We start from the raw sequence: 26,929 nt of genomic DNA on the forward strand, positions 1-26,929 counted from the left end.
CCATCTGCACTGATTTTACATCGGAATTTGATTATTAGTGTAATTTGACTTTCTGCAGTGTTGAAAAAACTCTATCTGTTTTGTGTGTGTGTGTCATGAGAGAGAGAGAGAGAGAGAGAGAGAGAGAGAGTGTGTGTGTGTGTGTGTGTTGGATGGGCCTTCATTTAAAATCTCAGCCTAGACTTTAGAAGGCCGTCTCTAAAACACACACACACACACACACACACACACACACACACACACACACACACACTTGAAAACAAATGTTTAGGGTGGTTTTGAAAACATAGTTGGACATGCCCATAGACAGCCATTATAAAGCCAGTTGAGACCAAATCTGTAGTTGCCAATTAACGGAGGCAGCAGTAAACAACAAAAAAACGGTGAGGGGGACTAACATTTCAGGCAACACAGAAAAGAGGCTTATTGCTGAAAATACTGCAGTTGCCCTTTAAAGAGCTACGGTATATAGTGACCACATTTTTCCTACTGTGTACATTCACAGAGCAGAGAAATGCATTTTCGCCATACAGTTGACTGGACATCTATAGGACATCTACACTGCTCCCCTCCTGCATATTAGATTCAATGCGGCCACAAACAGGACCACAGATATAGCCTATTTTAAATAGTGCACCCTGCCCCGCTGCCTTGCTACCCTTCTCATGCTCGCACTAAAGTCATGCTTCCTGAGCTGTTTCAGTGCTAAAAAGGTAAGGCCGCAGACGGTTTCATTTCACATGGTCGGCTTTCCCGGCCTTGCACTACATTTGTACATTTCTGCTACAGTCAGTAAAACTTAAACTATTAAGAGCCTCAACACAGTTTCATTTCACTTTGTGGGCTTTCCCGGCCCTGAGAACATTTGCTGAAGTGTCCAATGCGGCTAGTATGCTAAAAAAAGTGATGATTGCATTTTTGCTACAATGTAATAAATGAATGTAACTGCTACAGAAAAATAAAGTGTCACCCATTGTCATGTTCATTTAGATAAAGCTAGGGGTTAGTGATTAATGGTCATTTTGGTCGTCCAAAAGTTGCATCGCTGAGTGTTTTTTGTCTTTCATTTCCACGACTGCTGTGTTTCAGTCCAAGCAAACCTTCATTCCATGATGCTATACTAGAGAGGAACGTGTCACTCTTTTCTTGATTCATAATCAAAACATGTATTTATTTATTTATTTATTCATTTTATTTATAAAATCCCACCCCAGAAACCATTTGGCATTGCGACAGCACTCCACAGCACACAGTGCTCACTGCACACAGCAAAATTGCATTTATGCCTCACCTGTGCAAGGGGGCAGCCCCAAATGGTGCCACAAAGAACCAGTGCTGCAGAACGGTACCTCAGGTTCATCTGTTTTTGTATCTGTTTATTTATAGATATGTTTGTTTTACCAGACTGCAATTGTGACTTGTTGCAACTGTGTCCAGTACTGTAATACTGTAAAAGTCTGCACTTTCTGCAATCATCACTTTTTTTTGCATAGTAGCCGCATTGGACACTTAAGCAAATGTTCTCAGGGCAGTCCATTCAGAGAGGTGTCACAACAACATATTTGCATGTCGGTATTTTAAATGAATCTTGACCTAGTTGACCTGCTTCCTTATTAGGCTTCCTTATTATAGTTTCCTTTCGTGCGAAATTAACCTTGGACAACTATAAATGTCCAGCTATATGCCATATTGTACAGACCTCCTGTAGTCATGGCTCTGCCAACATTTGGACTGCTGCTTGTCATCCTGCTGTCTTGTACCTCTGCGATCCGACTGGAGGGAAATGGGTACACAGGTGTTCTCTTTGCCATCAACCCAGCCATCCCTGAAGATCCGGCTCTAGTACAAAGAATTCAGGTACGCGCTTAGGGGTCTTACATACTAGGTCGGTAAAGCGTTGCGTAATGGCACAACTTTTTCCGGTGTCGGTGAAAATACATGGAAACATATCTGTTCTTACACACCAACCGGCGGTAGTCGGGCGTCAGTGGCGCGGCAGCCGGTGTTCTGTAAAATACTCCTACATGCCAGATAATCCTACAAACCCCTATTGGGCATGCGCAGACCATGAAACGTCAACACCAGCTGATCCTAAGACTGTGCAATATTAGCGGAGAACAGATAAATACAGTACTTAAATTACACTTTACACTACAAGTGTGTGTTTATTATCGTTATTTGTGTATGTGTGTCTTAGAAATTGAAGTGTGACCCTGGCAACTTAGCTAACTGACTCTTTATGCTAGCGATTTTGCTAGCGGTTTTGCTAACAGGCCTATAATAAAAATCCAGGTTTTTGGTAGTACTTGTATCCATGACCATGTGATTTTATTTTCATATCTTTCATCTTGTAAATCTAACACCCTGTTTGGTGTTACTGTTTTGTATTATACTGTGAACAATATTACGTAGGAAAATATGACAATGTAGGAAAACCTGTCAGAACACCGCTCCGCGCCGCGCTGCATTTGGAAAATAGAACTCCAGCGTATTTTTCACGCCGGCGACCGGCGTTGGCTCTTCAAATGAATGGCAAAGTAACACGCTAGCTTTGGCTGTGGGGGGGGTTTGAACAGGACTGGCTGCGCACGCCAACGCTGTCAGTGTGAAAGGCAGAGAAAAACACATGGGCCGCGTTCGTCATGTGGCCGTTCCGTTCTGCTTTGGTGTGTTTGACCCCTTACTGCTAATCAACAACAGTTGCAGGAAGGAGATAGTTTCCAAAAAAATTGAAAAGTAATAGAGAAATAATTTATTTCTTAATTTTGGAGTATCCTTCCATTGTGTTTTTTTTATTATTATTCCAGGATATGGTAAAGAAGGCATCCGAGGTTTTATATAGATCTGTAGGTCAAAGGTTTTATTTCAAGGAGGTGACAATTCTGGTTCCTGCTACCTGGACAAATGGCAGCTACAGTACTGCTAAGACTGAGACATATGAGAAGGTATGGAGGACATGCAGACAACACCAGATAAAATGCAAAGAAAAGAAAAACATTATCAATAAACTGTATACACAATAACATAATTTCCTTTCAGGCCAATGTTATTATCAGTGAGCCAAATGAAATGTATGGGGATGAGCCCTACACTCTGCAGTATGGCCAGTGTGGGCAGCCAGGCCAGTACATCCATCTCACTCCCAACTTCCTGCTAAACGACACATTAATCAGAGTCTATGGAAAAAGAAGTGAGTCAAACATCCGTGCTGCTTTTGGCTTATTTGAGACGGCTCTATGTGGTTGCACATTGCAATAGGCAAAGTCATTTGCTCCAGTATGTTTTCAATTTAAAGCATCTTTGCCAGTGACATAAAACAAGCTGTCAGCTTTATGATAATAGGCCTATTTGAGTGATTTGTTCCAGCACATTTTGATGTTGATGGTGATGTTTCTGACAGGCAAAGTGCTGGTGCATGAATGGGGTCATCTGCGATGGGGCTTATATGATGAATACAATGAAGAACAACCATTCTACCGCCCTTCAGATGGAACAGAGATTCGGCCAACAAGGTAACAGAATTCATGTGTAGAACTATACGTATGCTGTATGGTTGTTGCCAAAGCTGATGTTGAATTCTGAAAAGCACACAGTTTTTCCCCTCTATGAAGAGGCAAGATATAAAAGTTACAATAATAATAAAAAGAATTCCTTTTAAAATTAAAGTATTCTGAAAGTACCATTATTGTAACTCAGCTGAATGTGTTATGCAGTATTTCCCATTTTCTGACCGTTTCATATAGGATAATCTAAAGTTAACCCTTGACAACTATACCATTACTTGAGAAATTAATCAGGCCTTGAGATTAGAAATGTGCACTGCTATTGCAACAATTTTATTACCTAATTATATACGTAAAGGGTCACAGTCAGATCAGTTTGAGAGCAATAAGTGTTGTAACATACCCTGTGCTATAACAGATGTTGGACAGGTAAGGGCATGACAAGTGGAGTAGTGACTGACAAATATTAACAAGGCATACAGGAATTGGCAAAGTAAGGCAAAATAGGGACAGGCAAACTAAGGCAATAGGGATTTAGATTGTTGTGGGGCCCTGATATGTACCCTATGTTGTAGATATTTTTAAATGTAAATATGGCATACTGTTGTGTACACAATATACTGTATAATTTAACCTACTTGTTATCTATTTTAAAGGGTAACTTCAGCCAATTTCAGCATGCAGTTGTTGTAATGCTCACAATACCATGGATTTGTCAGTACCTGAGATTTTTTTTTTCCTCTTCAGCCTTTTCCGAGATCCTGGTCATTGTAATGAGGGCAGGTGTTTGTTTACATTTCAAAAAACACCTCGATTTGTTCCCCAAAACTTCCAAAAGGTTATGTAACATCTGCAGACAACTAGCAAACAGCGATACCTTTTGGGAAAATACTTGGAGTAGGCCTATGTAAAGATTTTGTTAAAAATGTAAACAAAAGTTGCCCCCATTAGAATAGCTCAGATCTCGGAAAGGGCTGAGCCAAAAAATGCAGCATCACCGGGTACTGACAAGTCAAGGGTAGCGGAACCTGACATGTTCCCTGTCTTTTATTTTTAGCTGTTCCAAAGACATTAAAGGTCGTCGCTGTGTCAAGAACGCAGACGGACAAACTTGCTCTCGTTGTAAAATTGACCAAACAACTGGATTGCCTATGAGTGACTGTGAGTTGTTACCAGAAGATAAGCCTTCAGTTAAACAGTCCATAATGGCATATCCAAGTTTAAAAAGTGTAAGTGTACACCTCAGAGCTCAATGTCTTCTTTCATTTATTCTAAATGGTGGCATGTGTATTCCGTTTAGTTACAACTTCATCTCATAAAATTGATAAATTGCGGTGAAGCATTCAGGGCTGTGTTTCTGTAAAACTCCTAAGTAGTACTGAGGCCTAAAGTAGTACTTTCAAATGAGGTGCCCTTTGATAATACATCAGAAATAAATGCAGGTGTCACATCATCACTAAAAGTGCACACACTGTTTTACCTTGCACATGCACTTTGCGCAAACAAAGAGAAAAAAAATTGTATGTAGGCCTGTGCAATTATTTTATGTACCAGGTATAAAATGATTGTATGCATAACATTTTTTTGTGATGTGATACAGTACAGGCCAAAAATATGAACTCACCTTCTCATTTAATTAATTCTCTTTATTTTTGTGGCTTTTTAAAGAACATAAGCTTAATACATTTTCAGAAAGGGTATTATTTCTGTGCTTGAACACATGTATAATTTTTTGCTTAACAAAAAAAATAAAATATATAAAAAATAAAAACAATTATTTTAAAAAATATAAAAAAAATGCCAAACAGTGATGTCAACATAGCAAAACTGAGGGACCCACATGTTTCAACAAGCTTATTTTTCTGTCTATTTTCAAGTAAAAATACATTCGAGTGCATTTTAATTTATACAAGCAATACAAGACAGATTTTCTTGATCTGATAATAGGTCACTTGGTCAGCATAGCTGGTAGGTGAAACAGTGATACAAAAAGTAACAGTAAGTGAAAAACCCTGCCACAGATTCCCTCCAACACAGTTTTGACCTCTCCAAGTAACTGGCTGTGACTCAATATCATATCAAGAAAATGTCTGTAAAATGCTTGTATTGGCAAGTGTTTAAATTTTAAACTAGGTTTTAGGTCTCAAAATTCCAGTTCTACAATTCTAGTGAGTTATTGGAGGACTCTAATGTTCAATTAGGATTGACATGACTGTCTGGGCATTTTTATTTGAAAATAGACAAAAATAAGCTGATTGAAATGTGTGGGGCCATCAGTTGTGCCGTTTCGATGTCAGGTGGATAGACAGCTGTCATTGTTGTTGGACAACAGCTAGAATGATATTTTTGGTAAGTACGTAATTCTCCATGTGTTCATGCACAGTTTTGATGCCCTGCATGAAAATACACAATGAAAATCCACAAAAATAAAGAGAATGCATAAATGAGAAGGTGAGACCATACTTTTGGCCTGGATGGTATATGTATTTCCTAGGGGGCACCTTATATTACTAATTAGGCTTAAGTATGGATTAAATAATTGTTGGGAGGGAAATGCAGCCCAGATAAATACTATGTAATACCAGCAAAACCTGTCAAAGTTAAAGCCAGGAAAAACAAATTCTGTTCTTGTGTTTTAGGTGGTAGAGTTTTGTTCAGATGAGACACACAATCCTGAGGCCCCAAACAGGCAGAATAAGATGTGTGACAACAGAGCTGCCCTGGATGTGATCCTCAACAGCTCTGTGGATGCTGGAACTCAACCCCTGTCTACCCCCATATCCGATCTGCCACCGCCTACAGTCAAGATTGTACAGAGGAAAGGAAGGGTTGCATGTCTTATCCTGGATGTGTCAGGAAGCATGACGGTAAGAGAGCTTTGCATCCTCAAGTATGATTAATCCATTTATATCAATCAATTTATATTCATAATTATAATCAATTCATAATTATAAATAATGTAACATTGGCTCAGTAGTTCTCACCATACTTTATTCCATATTACATTTCAAGTAAATAATTATATGGTATTAATATTAAGCTTGATTTGTTTTGTTTTTTTCAGGGGCCAAGACTAAAACTTATGAGACAAGCAGCAACCTTGTTTCTTGAGCAAGTCATAGAGGATACAGCTTCTGTTGGAATTGTGCAATTCGAGTCATCTCCATCAGTTCTCAAATACCTAACAAAGATCGATGGCCAAGGGTCCAGGAAAGCACTTGTCCAGGCACTCCCACCGAGTGTCAGTGGAGGAACCAATATTTGCCCAGGGATTGACAAAGCCTTAGAGGTAAAATTCATAAAGTGGCATTGCATCTTAAAGGGCCCCTATTGTGCTAATTTTCACCGTTAATATTTTGCTTTACTCTGTGTAGCTAAGTATGGAATAGCAGACGAATACGTGTCCCAATATCAAGGGAAATAATGGACGAGGCGAAGCGTTCTAAACAGCCTGACGGCGCAGCCGAATTACAAGTTCATTCTTGTTATCATTATCTACGTCCTCTGTCTGACACACATGGAAGTACAGAATGTTAGACCTATACTACTATAGGTAGTAAGTACTATTGGGCAATTTTAGAAGTCCTTAATGGACATGTCATAATAATAAAGACATTTTTAACTACACTTTTTGGAGTGCCTTGGTGAAGAAAAGTTTTTTCTCTTTTCAAGCAACTTTTTTTTACTATAGGGCCCCTTTTACTTATCTCCACCATTAGTGATGTGCAACCATAATGACTTTTAAGGCTATTTACACCTTGACATGTGACCCTTTGTCAAAGAAAGAGTGATATAGTTCAATAGTCTACTTCCCCAAGAGACAAATAGCTTATAATTCCCACATTACAACTTAACCCTTTAGTGCAGCACTATGGCTCTCTGTAATGTCATAGCATTGTTGTTATGATGTAGTTAAGCATTTTCAGCAAGTTTCGCCGGCGACCCCAGCTGCAGTAAGAGGCTACGGAGTCTTTAAAGAAGGATGAACATCAAACATTCGAAAGCTGATTTAACCAGGTTTTAATTGCTATAGGTACTGAGGAGGGATGGTGGTTCTACAGAAGGAAATGAGCTTATTCTTCTCACTGATGGAGAGGCCAATGATGATCTTGGTGGATGTGAGAGTAGAGTTCAGAGTAGTGGTGCTATTTTACACTTTATTGCTCTGGGCCCAAGTGCAGACAAGAAACTGCGGCATTTTGCCGATATGACAGGTAAGATCATATTGACAAAAGTCAAACAAAATATTACAGTTTTAATTAAAATACTTGTTCATAATAAATAAAATGGATGGTTTGAGTGACAATTTGTTAAAATGTTGTTTTACCGTCTGAAAGCATGCAAAAAAACTGTGGCCTAAATACATGTAGTTAGCAAGTAGGCTAAAATATATATATTTTTTTTTATTTAATTTACGGAAGTATAATCTCCACCCCCTCTCACTTTTGTCACCAGACAAAAATTATGTTACGGTCTGTTGCATGTGATTAGTGGACCTTGTTATCATTAATTAACTTCCACTAATCATTGGATAATTGGAAAAATGCAATCTTATGTTGTGAATGCTTCATTGTTGATATTAATGGGATGATGTTTCCTGCTAAGGTGGAATATATTTCCAGACATCTGACAGCCTAGACTCGAATGAGCTCATTGATGCCTTTGCCTCTCTGACAACATCTGATGGAGATTTAACACATGTGACAGTTCAGGTGAAATGTGTTATAATGCCCATTTTTTATTACAATGTTATTACTACATGCAGTATTAGTGCCGTTAATGTATTGTGGACACTGTATACTACGGGACACTGTATACTTCGGGAAATGCAGCATTTTATAGCATGATGCAATATTGGGCACAAAATATAGCAGTAACGACGAAAATGCTGCAGTTTTCACTGTTAGGCAGTTATTTTAGATACACTACTGCATCATGAACCAAAAATAACAATTGACATGATGATAACATAAGATGCATTGTTCACAGCTTAAAAGCTCAGGGGAGATAACCACTGATTGGTTCAATGGCACCTTTTCTGTGGACTGGACAGTTGGAAAAGACACCATTATAACGGCTGTATATGAATCCTCCATGCCAAGAGCTCACATCACCAGTCCAAGGGGAACAAGTTTCGATCAGTCACACTTTGACCATGATGCAGGAATAAAAATGTTATCATTGAAAGTACCTGGAATTGCAGAGGTGATTTAATATTGAATTGTATGTTTTTAATCTTTATTAATATCTAATATACATATATTAGAACATGCTGCAAATTATTTCATCATCCCAAATCCTTCAGCGCATGTCTCTCTCTTTCCACAGACTGGGACATGGCATTACAGTCTACTTCATACGGGGTCTGGTAGACAGTCAATGGCGATCACCGTCACCAGTCGTGCTGCCAGCGCAGATGTGCCTCCTATCACAATAAAAACCCACATGGACCAGAAATCATCTGATGGAAGTAAAGCTCCAGTGGTGTATGCATCTATCACTCTGAAGGGCTTGCCTGTTATAGGGGCAAAAGTCACGGCCATACTGGAGTCTGACACTGAGAAGATAGCACATTACTTGGACTTAGAGGATAATGGAGCAGGTAAATATTTTAAAGAACAGACATATAATAGTGCAAGTGCTATGTTCCATCAGATAGATGACACTATGTTTGCTAATGCCACATTTGAAATGCCCAAAAAAGAAAGGGGATGCAGACCAATAATGCAAGTTATTTCAGTTTGTTTGAGAACATATGAGTTTATGTATGTAATGTGAATAGGAATTATGCATCAATGACAAATCAATAGCTGGGATACTGTACACTTGGGTTTTATTTGGAACTGTACTGAACTTTTTACCTTAGAACTCTCCTCTGACTTTCATCAGGCGCTGACGCCACCAGACATGACGGTGTCTACTCAAGATATTTCACTAAAATGATCTCAGGACGTTACAGTGTGAAAGTGAATGCTGTAAACAAAGAGGGGAACAAAACCATGCTGTCTGCACCCAGGCACAGTGGAGTGCTCTATGTCCCAGGATACGTGGTGGACGGTAAAGAACACTATAGCAAAATATAATTACACAAAATAACACTAATGGCCTTCTTCCGACTGTAGACTGATGAAAGAACAGACTAACACACTCACCAAAAGCATTTATAGTGGAAGGTTATTGTAAAGTGCTGCCATTGTGCAGTGTGCACAGTTAAACGCAGGACTACTGATAAGGCACTATCTGGTTGATAAGATGGCTGTTGTTATTCACTGGAAATTTTCTATTGGTTGTTTTACACCCAACCTCCCGCGAGCATAGAATTACAGTAGCAAGAAAGACAATAATTAAAGGTGCGCCGTGTAAGATGGTGGTCAGAGTAGGTATTGCAACTATGCTGCTCATTGAGCTTGTGCTGTCTACTGCCAAATTTGACCTTTTCATGAATACTTACTAAATAATAAACTAATATTTACTAGTATTACCACAGTACAGTGAGTTATGCAGCTAAAAATATCTATTTCTGGAAATTCAAAATGTTGGACCATGGAGAAGATATCCCTTTTCAGGTATGAAAAGTATAATTTTCCCAGTCATAATGAATACTTGGAATTTGATGGTGGTGGTAAGTATTCGTGTTCAATAAAGACGCTTTTGCACACCTCTGTAGTTGGGCAGGTGCGTAGGATGTTATCCCAGCCGGGTTGTCAGTCAAGTGAAAAGAGATCCCGCACACTGTCCATTCCACCAACAAACTTTAATACAACGTTTCGGTCATCCGACCTTCTTCAGGTAAAAAGTCAGTATTCGTGGAAAAGGTAACATTGGTGAATTAGTGCAGGTGGATATGTCAGAAAAATGAGGTTTAGGAACATTTCATATAGCTTAGATATTTCCTAACTGTGTTTATCAACTACAAACCCCATAATCTTCAAATCCACCTGTTTCCATATTTTATCTGATGTGGAAACGCCCAAAATCCAAGATGGCGGATATGCAGTCAGATTCTAACACAATTGAATGTAATGGAAGGACATATGTCATAGACATTTTTTGAATTGGTGTTTTTTAGCATCTCTTGGACCCCCTGAATACAAAACTACCTGATTCTATTTCCCTCCTTCATTTTTAGAACCAAAATCCAAGATGGCTGACATAACATATAGCAAAAATGACATGTTTGGTGTTTTGAGGTCTCTAAAGTCAGTGTTTTTTCCTTGTATTTTTAATATTCTTGATGTATACAGGACCGTTCAGTCAGTCATTACATGAACTTTTTCGAAAAACATTTAAAATTTGATAAAAATTCAACATGACATCTAGAAAACGATTGCGCACCTCTCTAGTGTATATGGCCAGCTAATGTGTCTCATCCCAAATCTGAGCTGGCCCCTTTGATAATTTGTGTTTTATATTTCTAGGACCCCCTCTGAAAACAAAACAATCTGTTTCCAATTTTTAGAAGCAAAATCCAAGATGGCCAACATTGTAGCAAAATATGAACATTTGGTATTTTCAGGTTTATTAAGCTATTATGCTATTTTGTACGCCTATTGGTAATATTTTGATGGTCACATAACTGTCATTACATTAAATGTTTCGTCTCATAGGAAGAGCATCTGGAATTTGGGGTGACACACTGTAAATGTTGTGCGCACATGTCGGCTAGCAATTGGCTAGTTGCAAAAAGTTGGCCTGTTGCCTCCAACTAAACTCTCTAGACTGATCAGAAAGTGAAAGAAAATCATATTAATTCATTTCATAGAACAACTATCCAAAAGAATGAGCAAGAGGACATGAAATTCCAGACAGTATAGAGAATAATGTGCAGCAACATTGAGGGAGTTACATTTCATCTTCATGTAAATTATTTTCATAAAAGATTCACACTTGTTGCACCTATACCTCATGATGCCAAAGGTCTCACAAAGGATCGTGGGTGTGCTCTCACTGTCAGGCCAATGAACCAGTCTCTTTGCTGCAGCTTTCAAAACTTTGCTGCAGCTATTATCTCTTTGCAGCAGCTGTCTGCTGTGGGAGTAGACTGGTTTTTAAAGGGATTNGGTGCACCTGTGCACCATCTCCACTCATGAGCAATCGGCAGTCAGTGCACTTTGGGTTTTTGGTTCAAATAACAGAAGGCCTTGGTTCCAAGTCGTGTGAGCCCACTCTCCTCTTCACAACACATGGCTTCAGAATTGGGATGACTTGCTGTGAGGCCAACATAGGCATGCCAACGGGATGAGCCACAACAGACCCGCAGAGACGTGATCTCAATGGATGCTACTGATGGGTGAAGCATAATATTAGACACCATGGATGATATAGGCCTAAGTAAGTTGGGAATTATATGAGGGACGTTCAAAGCGTGTGAAGCACATGAGTGGGCTTACCGTAGGGAATACCATATCAGGGTATGACCCATCACTAGAGTTGAGGATATTCTCTGACTGTCATGTCAGAGAGCCTAGTTCTGTGAGCAGAGTGCATGGCAAGATTGTTGGCATTGGAGGAATGCAACATCCCGGATAGAACATACGGTTTCACAGCCTTCAGATAAGCTGAGGCCGACCTTGAAGCAACTTTGTAGCCCTTTGCCTTGATATAGGCAGCCAATCCAGTGAATGTGCATATTACTGTACAGGTAGCACTGCATAATAGGTAGGCCTACTGTACATGAAGTGACTCATAGCAATTGTTGTTGGAACAATAATTTGGACCAGCACGGAATCCTCGAATGCTCGAATTCACAAATGAATGGCTTCAGAGTAGAGTAGAGTATCATTTATTGATTTATAGACCTGGAAGCACCATTAATGTTGATTTTGCCAAACAAAATGTCTTCCATCTTGGATTTAGTTTATGTAATGTCTGACTTCGCATTCATGTAACAAATATTACCAAAACAAGTCAACAATGGCTTTATAGACTTCAAAATATGAAATATGCCAATTTCGCCATAAATTATATCAGTCATCTTGGATTTTGCCACAAAAAATGAAGGAAAACATTGAAAATAAGTTGTTATTTATTCAATGTTGGTCTGGAATTATAAAAAAAAGTTCAATTGAACTTTGAAACGGCATTAATGGTGAAATTTCTACACACAATGGCAGCCATCTTGAATTTGCCACTAAATGTTCACGAAAAAAATGGAAACAGGTGGATTTGTATTCGGGGGGTCCTAGAAGTAAAAAAAACACCAAATGGAAAAATCTATATGAAATGTTCCAAAACTTACATATGCACCTATACTAAATAGGCAGCTTCAATTCTGGAAATAAACTACTAAAATATTAAACAGTGCACCTTTAACAAATTAGATTGTCAGATGAGCTTCAGAGGCGTATCCACTTAACCTGGCCTGAATCATGGATGTGTAACTGCTTTAACTTAACACATGAACACTCATTGCTGCACTGTATCCCTTATCAGGCAAAGTGGAGCTGAATCCCCCAAAGCCTCCTGTAAACCATGAGCCAGTAGAGGTGGGCAGCTTCACCAGGACGGCCACAGGAGAGAGTTTTGTTGTGACGTTACCCTCAGGCTCTACACGACCTCCTGCATTTCCTCCCAGCAAGATCACAGACCTGAGAGCCGAACTGGAGGAAGACAACGTCTCTCTCACATGGACTGCTCCCGGAGCGAGCTATGATGAGGGAAGGGGTAAGGCCCAAAGCATTTCTTTATGCTCACATGTAACTGGGCTGTCATGGTGTGATGGTTAGGGAGTAGGACTCTAGATCACAGGGTTGCCGGTTCAATCCCCTTAGCATTCCTTTCCACCCTCCATGGCCCTTAAGCAAGGTACAGTACCTAACCCCACACTGTTCCAGGGCTTGTAACCAGGACCCTGTGTGTAATATCTGTAGATTTGGATAAAAATGTCCACTAAGTGTAACATGTAATAAAACACATTGTCACAAAAAGCATTATCAAAATGATGTTCCTGTTGTTTCTAATAACCTTTTTTTATCTTTTCCTTTGTTTCACAGCTGCACGCTACCATATAGCCTGGAGTGAAGACCTGGCCCTGCTGAGAACCAACTTCAGTGGCTCTCATCACATCGACCCCTGGGAGCTGAGACCACAAGACGCTGGCTCCACTGAGCGGTACTCATTCCACCCAAGCAACCTCAACATGGTCAACGGCACCACCGTTTTCATTGCAGTTGTGGCGGAGAATGCAGACTCGCTGAATTCGAGCATATCAAACGTTGGACGAGTCATGAAATATATTGCACCACCTGAGAAAGAGGGAAGTGGGAATGTTATTGCAGTGGGTGTAGCAGTGGGGGTTGTTGTGACAGCATTAGCAGTTGGAACAGTACTGTACTGGAAGAAGCGTCATGTCCCTGCTAACCCTGTAAGATATACTTCGAATTAATCTGATTAAGTTGTTTAAATGTGTCCTGTATTTGTGGCCCACACTATTTTTCACAGGTCACTAGTGGAGTAGTTCCCTCCCAGTAAGACATGTACCAACCACCTCACCTGCAAAGCACAATTGTGTGAGTTGCCAGTCACATTGAACACAATCTTCTCATCTTCCTGGCCTCTGGGCAGAGGCACATCTTGTCCCCGGGATTAGATTAGGGCAATGGTTCTCAAACTTTTCCCCCCCTTCAGTGGGTCTGAATGCTTCCAAGCCTCCCCTAAGCAACAGCAGTACTCGCACAGACTGATTTTGTGGTCGCTGCGCAGAATTACAGGAAAGGTGACTGGTGGAGATTAAACAAAGAGGGACTGTAGTCGAATGCAGATGTGTGTTCATTTCCCATGCTATTCAAATTCATTAATAATATAATGTAGGTGAGAGCTTTAAACTTATTGACTTACTGTATTGGCGAGACAGGAAATCATTTCCTTGGGGAGAAAAAAATCCAAAATCAGATGTCACACGCCCCCCCCAAACCCCCCCCCAGCTCACACTTTACTACAGTATTGGCCATTCCCCCCCCCCAAAATGTGCATTCTTTGGCATTTTCACTTGGGGCCCCAGCTGGCCTAACGATACAGTCACCTCTGCCTCTGGAGGGAGGCACAGAAGCCTTTGTCCTTGTTTAACCTTGTGTAACAGAACTGATGGAGAGGGGGTTAGATTATTTAGTGGCTCATGCCACTCCAAGTGCGGTCATATGACGCTACTCTTGGTTATGGTAAGTTACTATGGCTGTACACTGTAAAAAATGCCTGTTGAAATTACGGCAAAAAACTGTCAAATTGCAACAGTCAGTGACCGTAAAATGTAAAACAGTCTATCTCTGTACTAAATATGGCAAGCCACTATTTAGTCAAAAAGCGCTACATAACTTTATTTTTGACAGGTGTCATATGTAGAAAATACTGGACTGTTCTCTGTAAACGAAGATATTGGAAAATACCGTTAAGTGAGATGAAGTAGTCAAGAAACGGTACATAACTTTATTTTTCACTGGTGTCAATATGTAGAAAATACTGAACTGTTCACTGAAAAGAAAATATTGGAAAATACCGTTAAGTGAAGATGAAGTAGTCAAGAAACAGTACATGACTTTATTTTTCACTGGTGTACACATAGACACAGCAAATTTGCCAGAGTTCGATTGATCAGAGTTAGACTGGTGTTCAGCCAAAATCTAAACATCAAGAGTTGCAGCAACACTACAGAGTGTTATTTGACTCCTCTGGATCCGAGTTGTTGAGCTAAGAGAGCTAGAGAGTTAATGTTTAACTCCCTTGAGAGTTATGAAAAACATGCCTCCCCAATTTTCAAATGTTTTGGCAACATGAGCAGCCATTTTTGTTGAGTCCCTTATAAGTGAACCAAACTCAATCCTCTGTTAGTGAACCAAATTGTGAACCAACAGACAAAGAACTCTGCTCTGCTTTTCTTCACATTGTGTATACTACAAAAAGTAGGTGCTCTTTCTGGTCGTGTTAGGCTTTTTGTCCTCTTTTAGTCCAATAGATCTCTTGTGATTGCACTTGTTCCAGGTGTAACTTGTCAAACCACTGATAGGCTGGATGTAACAGGCAGAGTTTGATGTCAACACGCTATTTGATTAGTAGCCATCAATGAGTATTAACTTAGAGTACAACCCTCTGCATGTGTTGTAGTTCATCCTGCGAAAAATTCTCCACCGCAATAATTTTTTCCCTTATTGGACTTTGAGGCTTTGCCATCAGAGTTTTCGATTGAGAGGCAAATTGACACGGTAAACCTCTTCAAAATTCAGAATATCTTTTTTTGCATTCCTCCTACCCAACAGAAAGCAATGGAGGTTATAATGAATTGAATATTAATTACTCCACAGAAAACATATTGCCTGTCTGCTTGGCTCCAGGTGCCTCCACGTTGTAGATTTGACAACAATGAAGCTGGCCGGCCCGGCTAGCAGGTCACGTTGTAAGGGTGGCTGCATGGTGGCTTGCTAACTAGCTTGTTTGTTAGCTTGCTTGCCCCGCTAGCTTTGGCCTTCATTTTCCTTAAGATTATTTTCAGGCCTTTTTTTTTTAAAAGAATGGTTTTGCATACCCTTCATTGATGATACTAGACTGGTCCACCTGCCTGCACTAGACAATCTGGCAATTGGGCATATATTTAGGTATCTAATTAAGTTGATGTTTATTGGACTCCAATGAGTAGAATCAGTCTAATCAGTTGTCTGTGATAGCAACTCTATAATTGGACTCACCTGAGTATAATCAGTCCAATCAGTTGTCTGATTGTAACTCTATAATTGAACTCACCTGAATATAATCTGTCCAATCTGTTTTGGCAACCACTGCTTCCATAATTTTACCGTAAAATGTAAAAAATAATAATACCGTTATTTATTTAACGGTAGGCTTTGGCAACCACTGCTGCCATAATCTTACCGTAAAATGTAAAAAGGAAATATACCGTTATTTTTTTAAAGGTAGACTTTGGCAACCACTGCTGCCAGCAATTTTCCGTAAAAACAACATTTCTTTTTTTACTGTGTATGTAAATTTGCTGAACTGTGGCTGTACCAAAACTCATAAACATGTTGAACTGTGCCTAGACCAGAACCAATTCCTAACCCTAACCTGTCAGTGAATAATGTGTCCACCAACCTAAAATATAGCCTTCCTTTGGCATGCCACTTCCGCATGCCACGTGCCACTAAATCATCTAACCCCAACTGAACAGATGCCAACTAGCAGAGTTTGGCCAGGCTGCCAGGAAGCACGAAATCTACACTTCCCCAAGAACAGCTCCCTGCCCAGGCCACAGATGAGCTTAATTAACTTCATAGCTAACTCTGACACTAGAATTATCATGTACATCATTCCTGTCAAATAAGCTAATTAACTATACTAAACTAAACTAAACTAAACTAAACTAACATAACTTTCCCAAGAAACCCTTACGCACAGCACTATACCATCTGCTTCTTTTATTACTGCTGCTAACACTGTACTTGTGTATTTTCTATGGTCATTGCAGTGGTTATGTATGATGTTACATCTTGTATCTCTGTCTTTAGGATAGATTTGGGCAGATTATAACAGAACAATAGTATTTGTTTTGCCTGTGCGCCTACCATCTTGTCTTGCACTGTAATGTTTGCTGTGTTGTCTTGCATGGAACACTGACAAACATAGTGATTTAGATTCCTTTTTTTATGTGAAGTACTATTCATACAACAAATATGGCAATAAACCTGACTGCCTTTAACACAGATTTGTTAAGCCATTATTTTTTTTCTGCAAAGTTCTGAAGGTCATAGCGTACAGCCAACAGCTGTAATATGTGGAAGGCTTACACTTGGCATGTTGGTTCATGAACAGGTCTATTCTGCAGCAAATGGTCATGCTTGCACTAGATGATCCCACATGTTCACTGAAGTTTCTCAAAGATGATCAACATTTCATTGCTGTATTTTGCCAATCCTAGGGTCTGGATCATATACACCAATCATTTGACATTTCTATAGGTGGACATACGGTTGGGCAGCGACTGGCAAAGACGAGCTGGGGCTGATCACTTTAATCTTTACTCTTTTCATTTTCACAGAGCTTTATTCCTTCATCTCCGGGCTCAATAAAATAATATTACTTTAAAAAAATCTATGGCAAAGTGTTCACACAAAATGAGACAAGGTCATATTGTACATGAAATAGAAAATATACTGTGTGGTTTACAAAGTCATGATTGATACACTACAAATTTATTATTTTGCTCTCTAGCTATCTGAATGTACATACTTGATTGAGACAGTCAGAAAAAAAAGACAGTGAACATATGGAACGGATCTATTGTTACAGAGGACAGCGTTCTCAGTGTGTGGCTGATTTAAAAATATAGGCATTTGTGATAAATACAGGAAATGGAGGAATATTCACCCAAAGGGAAAAAAGAAATCAAATATAACTGACATTTTAAACTATATATAAAGTGACTCATTTCGTTTATAAGGACAGTTTCATAGAAATTAATCATCTCACAGGGTTTGGCAAAATCATACATCTAGTTTCTGAATAATAGCATTAAATTTGACCTCTCTTCACATTTATCGTAAAAATATAACAAATTCAGTAATCTATTGCTTTTTTATTATCATATCACCTTTTTTCTTTTTTAATATTACTAGTTATACATCTTTCAAACTTAACAATTGGCCCAATTGAATTTGCAAGGAAGATCTAATCTCATACATGCACAAATAGGGAGGGAGAGAGAGAGAGAGAGAGAGAGTAGATGTGTTCAGGGCAGGGACAGGGCCTGTGTATTACGAATGGGGTGTGGCCTTACGTATGCATTATAGAAATGTAGCCTCCCTCCCCTCCCCTCCTCTCCCTCCCTTCCCTCTCACAGCCACCGGTCCATACCTCACACAGTACCACTGCTATATGTACATTGTGTTGCCTTGACCAATCATCAGCTCTGCTTCTAAGAGGGACAAAGTAGGGTGGCAAAATGTGTCCAGTCCATTCCTTCCTTTCGCTTGCTTTTCGCTTGTCACATACTCTCTCCCCCTGGCACAGTCCTACAGTGACTGTATGTTTGTGTGTGTGCGTGTGTGTTTATGTGCGCAAGTGTGTGTGTGTGTTACTGCGTGACACCGGTGGTAACGCAGACAGGGGCGGAGTAGGCGCTCTGGGCGATGGAGTTCTTGGCAGAGAGGGTGAGGCAGTAGCGGGTGGCAGCCTTCAGCTCGGTGACTGTGGCCACCTCCTCGTAGACGGTCAGCACCTCCCGCGGGGGCCGAGAGGTCCCGTCCTCCCTGACGATCAGCGTGTAGTAGGACGCCCCTTGCACCGACGGCCACTCCAGCTGCAGCCAGCCTCCCGTAACCACCGTGACCCGCGGCTGAGGGGTGACTAGCACGTCTGTATAGAGGGGAGGAAGGGAAGAGAAGAGAAGAGAACAGAACAGAAGACAAGAGAAAAAAATGGATAGGAAGAGAAGAGAAGAGAAGAGAAGGGGGGAGGAGAAGGAAAAGGGATAGGAGAAGAGAAGTAGACGTCGAGGGTGAATGCAAAATCTTCACTTTTTCAATGCGATAGTGCACTAGTGCAACAGTCCAATAGTGAATGTACTGTAAGGAACAAAGCAATCAACGAACTCCTAAAGGAAGGACTTTGAAAGTCATCTGCACTCATAACCGGCCATCCGACCTCAATGACATTGTTGCTCTAATGTGTTTTTGTGTTCATGTGCACAGTGCGGATCGTCCACTGCAACAAACTTACCGTCCTCCAGCAGACTGGCCATCATATGCGATTCTCTAAGATCTCTTCGGCGACGGGATCCTGTATCGCAAAAAAGTTACCATGAGTTATTATGTTTTTAAAGATACACACAGTATATTTTCTGGGCTGCTTTAGACCTCTATTGGACAGGACAGTGAAGAACAGACAGGCAACTAGTGGAATAGAGAGGAGGGTAGAGGAGGGTTTATTTCCTTTAGGACTAATACTAAATTAGCACTACTTACCACAGTGGGTCCCAAACTTTTTTCTGCTCGGAGCACCACTTTGGACCCAAGGTTTTCACAACCCATATTCCAAAGGCCAAACATTGTTTGGTTTGCAATGTGAAATATATTGTTTGTGAAATATATACACATTGTAACGTGAAATATCTAGTTTGAGTTTGGGAAACTTGGGACTTGAATATGGTACTACAAGTTGTAGTATGCTAGTATGCTCACCGCTGCTGAGTGTGGTGGCATTGCTCTCTCCAACCGCGTTGCTGGCCGTCAGTTGCAGCTCCTCCAGCGGCACATTGGCCACCGTGCAGGTGAGAGTAGGTGTGTTGCACAGCACCAACTCGCCCTGAGGCGGCCCCAGGTACACCGTGTACTCAGTTGCCAGCGCCGACGCATCCCACTCCAGCACCGCCGACACATTATTACCCACCGCACGGAAACCAGTGGGGGTACACGGGACTATGTGAGACAGAGAGAGAGAGAAAGAGAGAGAGAGAGAGAGAGAGAGAGAATGACAAAATCAGATGAAAAACAGCCCAGAAATGTCAAGAGATGTCATTGCTGAAATAGATGCAGTAAGATATACCATACAGTATTCATACTATGCTTCATACTACACTCAAGATTGCAACTTTTACACTTTATTATTTGGCTATAAAGCCTACGCGCGTTGCGGCCCATATGGCCTTCTTCAGGGTGTACTGCATGCACAGGTTTGAGAGTCCCTACATCAAAGAGCACCAAGAAAAAAAGGTGAACACACCTAAGCACTACAAACTCCTGCTTGTTTTGAGCATACTATACTACAGTGGATATGCTATACTCCGTATGGTATACGCTTCTGTTGTGACAGTTCCATTAAAGCTGCACAGTGCCCACATGCCTGTTCTAGTACACAACTGACACTCGTTGTAGTTCTCCATCTGAACGTCTAGTTGTTCCTCTACCATACCTGTCATTCCCGGGACGAGTGCCGACGGGGGGCTGGTTCCAGCTGTGTTACGCGCTTCCACTGTGACGTTGAAGGCTGTTCCACAGGGAAGCGGCATCTCGAAGAAGGTGTTCTCCAGCCAGTAGGAGGTGATCGCTATGCCCTGGTCTGGGTCGTCCTCGATGTTGCCCGTCATGGTCATCAGGTACTCCACGCCCGGGCAGTCCGGCACCGCACTCCAGGACACCATAACCAGGTCCATGTCGTCTACTCTTCGCACCCTCACGCTCACCGTGGCTGGAGGGCAAGGCGCTGTGGGGGGCAGAGAGCACGGATTGCACGTAAGAGAACTGCTGGGGAAAACATTTTGATGATGCATGCTATCCTCAATGTTATCAACACCTGTAAAGTGCCATTGTTGACAGTGTTAGAGTGGGCTTTGCAAAACAGCTCTGATGCCTGTTTGTGAGACGTGTGAGATTGTTGGTTGTAGTCATATGGAATATTTTGGTTTAGTCACTGTGAACTCAGTGTGAGAAGGGTCATCAATGGTTTGTTCATCAATTGAAAAATTAGGAATGCCAAATTAATCAGAAAAACACCACATGTACTGTGGTAATGTCCACATGTGTTACTCTGCATGCTTCTAACACCTTTCTTCTCTGTAGGACTAAGTGAGATGTTTCACAAACTATCAAGAGCCTGCACTTTGAGGTTGCAGGAGCGGCCACATACTCACAATCACATATACAGTCTACTGTATATGTACTGTTGTACATATTCCACCATAGAGAGCCTGCTGACCTACGCAGTGTCAGTGTGGCACTCAAGTTGCACTGAGGCTGCCAGGAAGAGACTGCAGAGGGTGACCAAAACAGCGCAAAAAATCATAGGCTGCCCCCTGCCTCCCATACCCACCATCTACAACTCACGCTGTGTAAGTAGAGCCAGGAGTATCATTAAAGATCCCACACATCCTGGCTTTCATCTCTTCACACTGTTGCCCTCTGGCAGGCGCTACAAGGCATTGCCAGCCAGAACAAATAGGATGAAGAACAGCTTCTTCCCCAAAGCTGTTACAACAATGAACTCACACTTACTGGACAATGCTCATCTATAAAGGACTGCACTTCGTAGGGAAGCTAAAATCTCAGTATACTTTGTAAAGGCTTTCTATTTCTATTTCTATCTTTCTATTGTACAAGAGTGAATGTAAAATCAATGCTTCTGAGGGCCTCCGCACATCGGTTCTGACAACACTGCAGAGCACTTTCGCTTCCGACACAATTCCGACCCCCAAACCCAATTTCACACAAACATAGCATGGATAGTCAACAGACGGCTCCGATAAAATAGAACTTGTCTCCAATCGCTTGACAACATCCGTGAATGTCCGCGAATATCGGCGCCGGTGTGCAGGGTTGTATTGACAACAATGGAATCGAACTTTGGAAGAGCAGTGCTCAGCACTGTGTGGAGGCCATGACTCTAACGCACACCCGGTCAGTAGCAGATTGCAGATGCAGCCACATACTCAATATCACATATACCAGTGATTCTAAGACCGTGGGCCCTGAAGGTATTTATAAGGTGGGCCTTCATCACTTGCCTGGCTCTTGCCCGACCTGTAGTTCCGCACAGCTTTGTGAGCTCCACTACTAGGTCTGGGAGCGTGTAGCAGGATTCCATTTCTCCAGTCAAATAAATAATCTCAGCATTTATTGCTTCAATATCAGCAAATTCCTTCAAAAACGTTTTCTGTTTATCTCTAAAGCATTAATATAGTCTATGATACCTCCTGTGACTCCTCAATGCGAGCAGCCATTGATATTGATGCAATAAATGCTCGGCATTATTTTTTGCGTACAGAAATTGAATTCTGCCACATGCTCCCAGACCGATGTGTGTGTTTGGAGTGCCACCAGGGGGCTCCAGAGCACACACAGAGGTCTGGCTGGAACCAGGCTACTTCATCACCATAATTTCTAAAAATCTACATAATATTTGTGTGTGTGTGTGTGTGTGTCTGTCTGTCTGTCTGTCTGTGTGTGTGTGTGTGTGTGTGTGTGTGCGTGTTACTATTGACGATTTATGTGACTTGTATTGTTTATTGGGTCAGAGGAGGGCCCCTGAACATTCGAGAAAATTTCAAGTGGGACATCCTGACATATGCTTTGTACTGCAGTAATGAGTAAATACATAGCATTCTGACTGCCTTTGGTCCTTACCGACACCCTGCTCCTCTGGCGGGCTGAGAGAGCTGTTGCACACCCCGTCGGTGGCCTGCACGCTGAAGTTGTAGATGGATCCGCAGAGCAGGTTGTCGATGGTGCAGTGCGTGTCCGTGGTTGAGCAGTACAGGCGGTTGCCATCTGTGGTCTCGGCACAGGCCATGTACTGCACTGCCCCCGCGCTGGCCTGCCACAATACCTTAGCTGAGTGGCTGTTGCAGTCCACCTCCACCCTCACATCCTCTGGGTCACAAGGCACTGAACACACACAGATATGCATATACATGTAAACAGACAAACAGACAGAAGAGCACACAGACAGACAGAGACAGACAGACACACACACACACACACACACACACACACACACACACACACACACACACACACACACACACACACACACACACACACACACACACACACACACACACACACACACACACACACACACACACACACACACACACGTGCAGACGTTCAATTACACCGATTTCTATAAACATTCAAGACTCACAACTGTGGAATATTGAGAGAGGTCTATCACGTCAAAATATGAACTAGGGAAGTGTAGGTATAAAAACACACAGACACGCACACACTACACTACACACACTACACTTCTCATGCTACACACACGCAAACACACAAACACACACACACACTACACACACTACACTTCACACACACATACACACATTATTTAAAAGAGCTCATTCAGTTTTCAGTTGTACCTGAATGGAAGGTGACCGGTGCGCTCGGAGGGCTGGTGCAGTTGTCGCCGGTGGAGGTGACGGTGATGACGTAAGCCGTGCCACAGATCAGATCCGATATGGTGCAGTTATTCACCGTGCTGGACGAGTAGAGAAGAAAATATTTGTTATGGATTTTATTATGCTTTGTGGCAGTGTTCAGTTATTCACTGTACGGGCAGAGTACAGAAGAGATGCTTTATTTCTTCATTCAATCTCTGTTATCATAAAGAAGAGATGCTTTACTCATCCCATCAAAGAAAGAAAAAAGCACATGGGTTTTTCCAACTTTTTTTTTACCAGCGCCTCCTCCTCTAGCGTGCATTTTGAATCTTCATTAATTTACCGTACTTGATTCCAACTAGGAAATGAACCTGTATTACAACCTCATAGTTGCCAAAATGGTAATCACCATGCCACGGGGGGAACGCTGCAATAGTAATTGAAAAGTTAACTATCATAGTACTACACTACTATGACATAACACAGGGCCTTAAGTAATGCACTATGACTTGCTCATTGGCATTCTGGTAACAGACAATTTATAATGCTTGTCTTAATGGGTTCTCTCTGTAATGCTATAGCAATGTTGTTACAATGCTATGTTTTTTTCTTTTCTTTTTTGCTCTTATGATGTCTAATTTCAGGAAATAGTCAGTCAGATCAACAGTGATCCCGTCTGCACCAAAGAGATATAGTCTCCAACAGCATATGCGCATAACACACACCCAACACATCCCATATATAGTGTCACTCATTAAATAACACTCATTAAAAAACAAATATGTGTTATACATACATGTATAGAATTGAATATGTGTATTATAATAACAAATAAATATAAATATAAAATATAAAATATAAATAATATATATATAAATAATAAAAATAATATTAAATATAAATATAAATATAAATTTAAATACTTTATAAATATAAATAATATAAATAATAAAAGTATAATAACAAAGGTTATATTCAAGTGGCTGTTAAAGGGGTATGCCACTATTTTGGGGCTGAATACGGTTAAAATCATTGCCCTGGGTTTATAAAGGTGGTAAAGTGTCTTATTTTTAATGTTAGGCGTTGACTTGTTTTAAGGAGGAGTAAATATCTAAGCTAGTGAGAGTCAATGGATCACACATGCTACAGTGATCCATTGACTTTCACTAGCTTAGCTACATACTCCCTCTTTTAACTTGTCTTAAAGCAAGACAACGCCTAACATGAAAAATAAGACACTTTACCACCTTCATAAACTCTGGCCAACGATTTTAACCGTGTTCAGCCCCAAAATACTGGCATACCCCTTTAAGATGGAATTTTCTACCAGCCAAAATGAAATTTCAACAGCATTTGGCAGATTGGCTGGTGTTAATTTAGAGCCCTGGTTGTAAAAAAATACATTGACTTGTCTGTCAAAGAAGCCCACCTGTTGCAGGTGCTTATGTCCCCATCTGGCCCCGTGGCCGTCACCATGTAAGAGTTGGCCACGTAAGAGGCGTCCCATGTCACCCTCACGCCATTGTGCTCACACACCTCCTCGGTCCTCACGTTCGTCGGGGCACACGGGGCTGAAAGCACACACACACACACACACAGTACAGGTTAATCCATATAAAAGATACAAGAATATCTGTATGAGTGTTTATGGGTTTGTAGCTACAGTGCCCACGGTAAGTGTGTGTGTGTGTGTGTGTGTGTGTGTCTGTGTGTATGTGTGTGTGTATATTAGCTACCCGTGTGTATCTTCTTGGGAGGCTGAGGCTGCTGCTCTTGTCGGATTCGGTAAATATAATAATGGTGTGTGTGTGTATGCACGTGCATGTAGGTGTGTGTGTGCGTGCGCGTGTTCCCGCATGCTTTGCTTACCCGTGTGCATCTTCTTGGGCGGGCTCCTGAGGCTGCTGCACTTGTCGGACTCGGTGGAGATGATGATGGTGTACTCGGTGCCGCACTGGGCGTCGGTCAGGCTGCAGGAGGTGTCCGTGCTGTTGCACATCAGCAGCGAGCGGTCGTGCTTCGCCTCCGCCGTCGCCACGTACAGCGTCTTGCCCTCGCTCATCTCCCACTCCACCAGGATGGAGCTGCTGTGGCACTCAGAGGTGGTCTTGATCTGATCCAGGCCACACGGGGCTGGGGGAGAAGAGATGACATTAAAGATGGTAAGGGGGAAAAGGGGTAAGGGGGAGGGGATGGGGGGAGGGGGAGAGGTTTGCGAGCTGCTGTGACTGGCACTCCGAGGTGGTGTGGATCTCACGCAGCGCACACGGGGCTTAGGGGAGGGATACGATTACCTCATTAGATTACAACAGGGGTTCCTAAACTAGGGGTCAGGACCCCAGGGGGGTCGCTACAGTAGCGTGTAACCTGTAAGTTACCTGTCTCGATCGGGAAGGTGTTGTTGCTAGGTGTCCTGCAGTGCGAATTCTGTTGCTATTAGTTACCTGTCTTGAGGAGGAAGGTTGCTCGTTGCTGGGCGTGGAGCAGTGTGTGTTGTGACGTGACAGCAGTGTGTGTTCTGTTGCTACCTCTCTGGATGAGCAAAGACTCGTTGCTAACGCTAGGAACACATATACGTGAATTCGGCCAAGCGAAGCGCACTTCGTCATTCATTCCTATGAGGGAGGCGAAGGCAAGCGAACCGCATCGAAGCGAAGCGAAATTATTCAACCTAGTTTAATAACATGCAAATTAGAAGCAAATTTTGCCTACGGTGGGCAATCAAATCAACAACACAAATGTTTCATTCGATGACAGTTGAGCTGTCAGAATGGAACACAGAATTTCGCCTCTCTTCGCTTCACTCGTTTCGCCTGCATGTGTCCCTGGCGTGGTGCAGTGTGCGTTGTGAAGTTTACAGCAGTTTGTCTTCTGTTGCTACCTCTCTCGATGAGCAAAGACTCCTCGCTAAGTGTGGTGCAGTGTGTGTTGTGAAGTTACAATAGTGAGCCTTCTGTTGCTACCTCTCTCGATGAGCAAAGACTCCTCGCTAAGTGTGGTGCAGTGTGCGTTGTGAAGTTTACAGCGGTTTGTCTTCTGTTGCTACCTCTCTCGATGGGCAAATACTCCTTGCTAAGCGTGGTGCAGTGTGTGTTGTGAAGTTACAACAGTGAGCCTTCTGTTGCTACCTCTCTCGATGAGCAAAGACTCGTTGCTAAGCGTGGTGCAGTGTGTGTTGTGTAATGTTACAACAGTGAGTCTTCTGTTGCTACCTCTCTCGATGAGCAAAGACTCGTTGCTAAGCGTGGTGCAGTGTGTGTTGTGTAACGTTACAGCAGTGTGTGTTGTGTTGCCAAAAGTTACCTGTCTCTATCGTGAAGGTCGTATTGCTGGGCGTGCTGCAGTGTGCGTTGGAGGCGGTGAGGCTAAAGTCATAGCTCACACCGCAGCCCAAGTCGGCCACGTTACAGCTTAGCTCATTGGACATACAGGAGCTGTTGGCCCCGCCTCCCTGCCGGATAGCCAATGCCGTGTAAGAAGTCGCCCCCAGGGCCTCATCATAGCCAACCCACACCGAGTTGGTGACGCAGTCCAGACTGCCGTGGAATTGGTAGGGCACGCATGGAGCTGA

At 41.9% G+C, this 26,929-nt stretch overlaps 2 protein-coding genes across 2 annotated transcripts in view; one reads left to right on the plus strand and one right to left on the minus strand.

Annotated features, from left to right (window-relative positions):
- The first annotated feature begins 1,710 nt into the window (after positions 1-1,710).
- LOC134451596 (calcium-activated chloride channel regulator 3A-1-like) lies at positions 1,711-13,973 on the plus strand. Its single transcript, XM_063202101.1, has 16 exons — positions 1,711-1,857; positions 2,808-2,945; positions 3,040-3,190; positions 3,401-3,512; positions 3,922-3,932; positions 4,561-4,625; positions 6,143-6,370; positions 6,568-6,744; positions 7,537-7,717; positions 8,109-8,215; positions 8,493-8,708; positions 8,832-9,105; positions 9,393-9,560; positions 12,936-13,166; positions 13,496-13,716; positions 13,944-13,973. Exons 1-16 carry the CDS (start codon positions 1,711-1,713, stop codon positions 13,971-13,973), a joined length of 2,457 nt encoding a protein of 818 aa, XP_063058171.1.
- Positions 13,974-17,587: 3,614 nt separating this feature from the next.
- Positions 17,588-26,929, minus strand: part of LOC134451598 (uncharacterized) — a 73,684-nt gene continuing 64,342 nt past the window's right edge. The window contains exons 54-62 of the mRNA XM_063202102.1: positions 26,662-26,925; positions 25,228-25,491; positions 24,788-24,929; positions 23,338-23,456; positions 22,601-22,861; positions 20,394-20,684; positions 19,664-19,900; positions 19,203-19,262; positions 17,588-18,839 (exon numbers count right to left, since the gene is read on the minus strand). Coding sequence (XP_063058172.1) covers positions 18,559-18,839; positions 19,203-19,262; positions 19,664-19,900; positions 20,394-20,684; positions 22,601-22,861; positions 23,338-23,456; positions 24,788-24,929; positions 25,228-25,491; positions 26,662-26,925 — 1,919 coding nt within the window. The 3' untranslated portion in view covers positions 17,588-18,558. The remainder of the gene's footprint in view (positions 18,840-19,202; positions 19,263-19,663; positions 19,901-20,393; positions 20,685-22,600; positions 22,862-23,337; positions 23,457-24,787; positions 24,930-25,227; positions 25,492-26,661; positions 26,926-26,929) is intronic.

Source organism: Engraulis encrasicolus, chromosome 6, assembly GCF_034702125.1.
Source record: "Engraulis encrasicolus isolate BLACKSEA-1 chromosome 6, IST_EnEncr_1.0, whole genome shotgun sequence".
Lineage (NCBI taxonomy): Eukaryota > Metazoa > Chordata > Actinopteri > Clupeiformes > Engraulidae > Engraulis > Engraulis encrasicolus.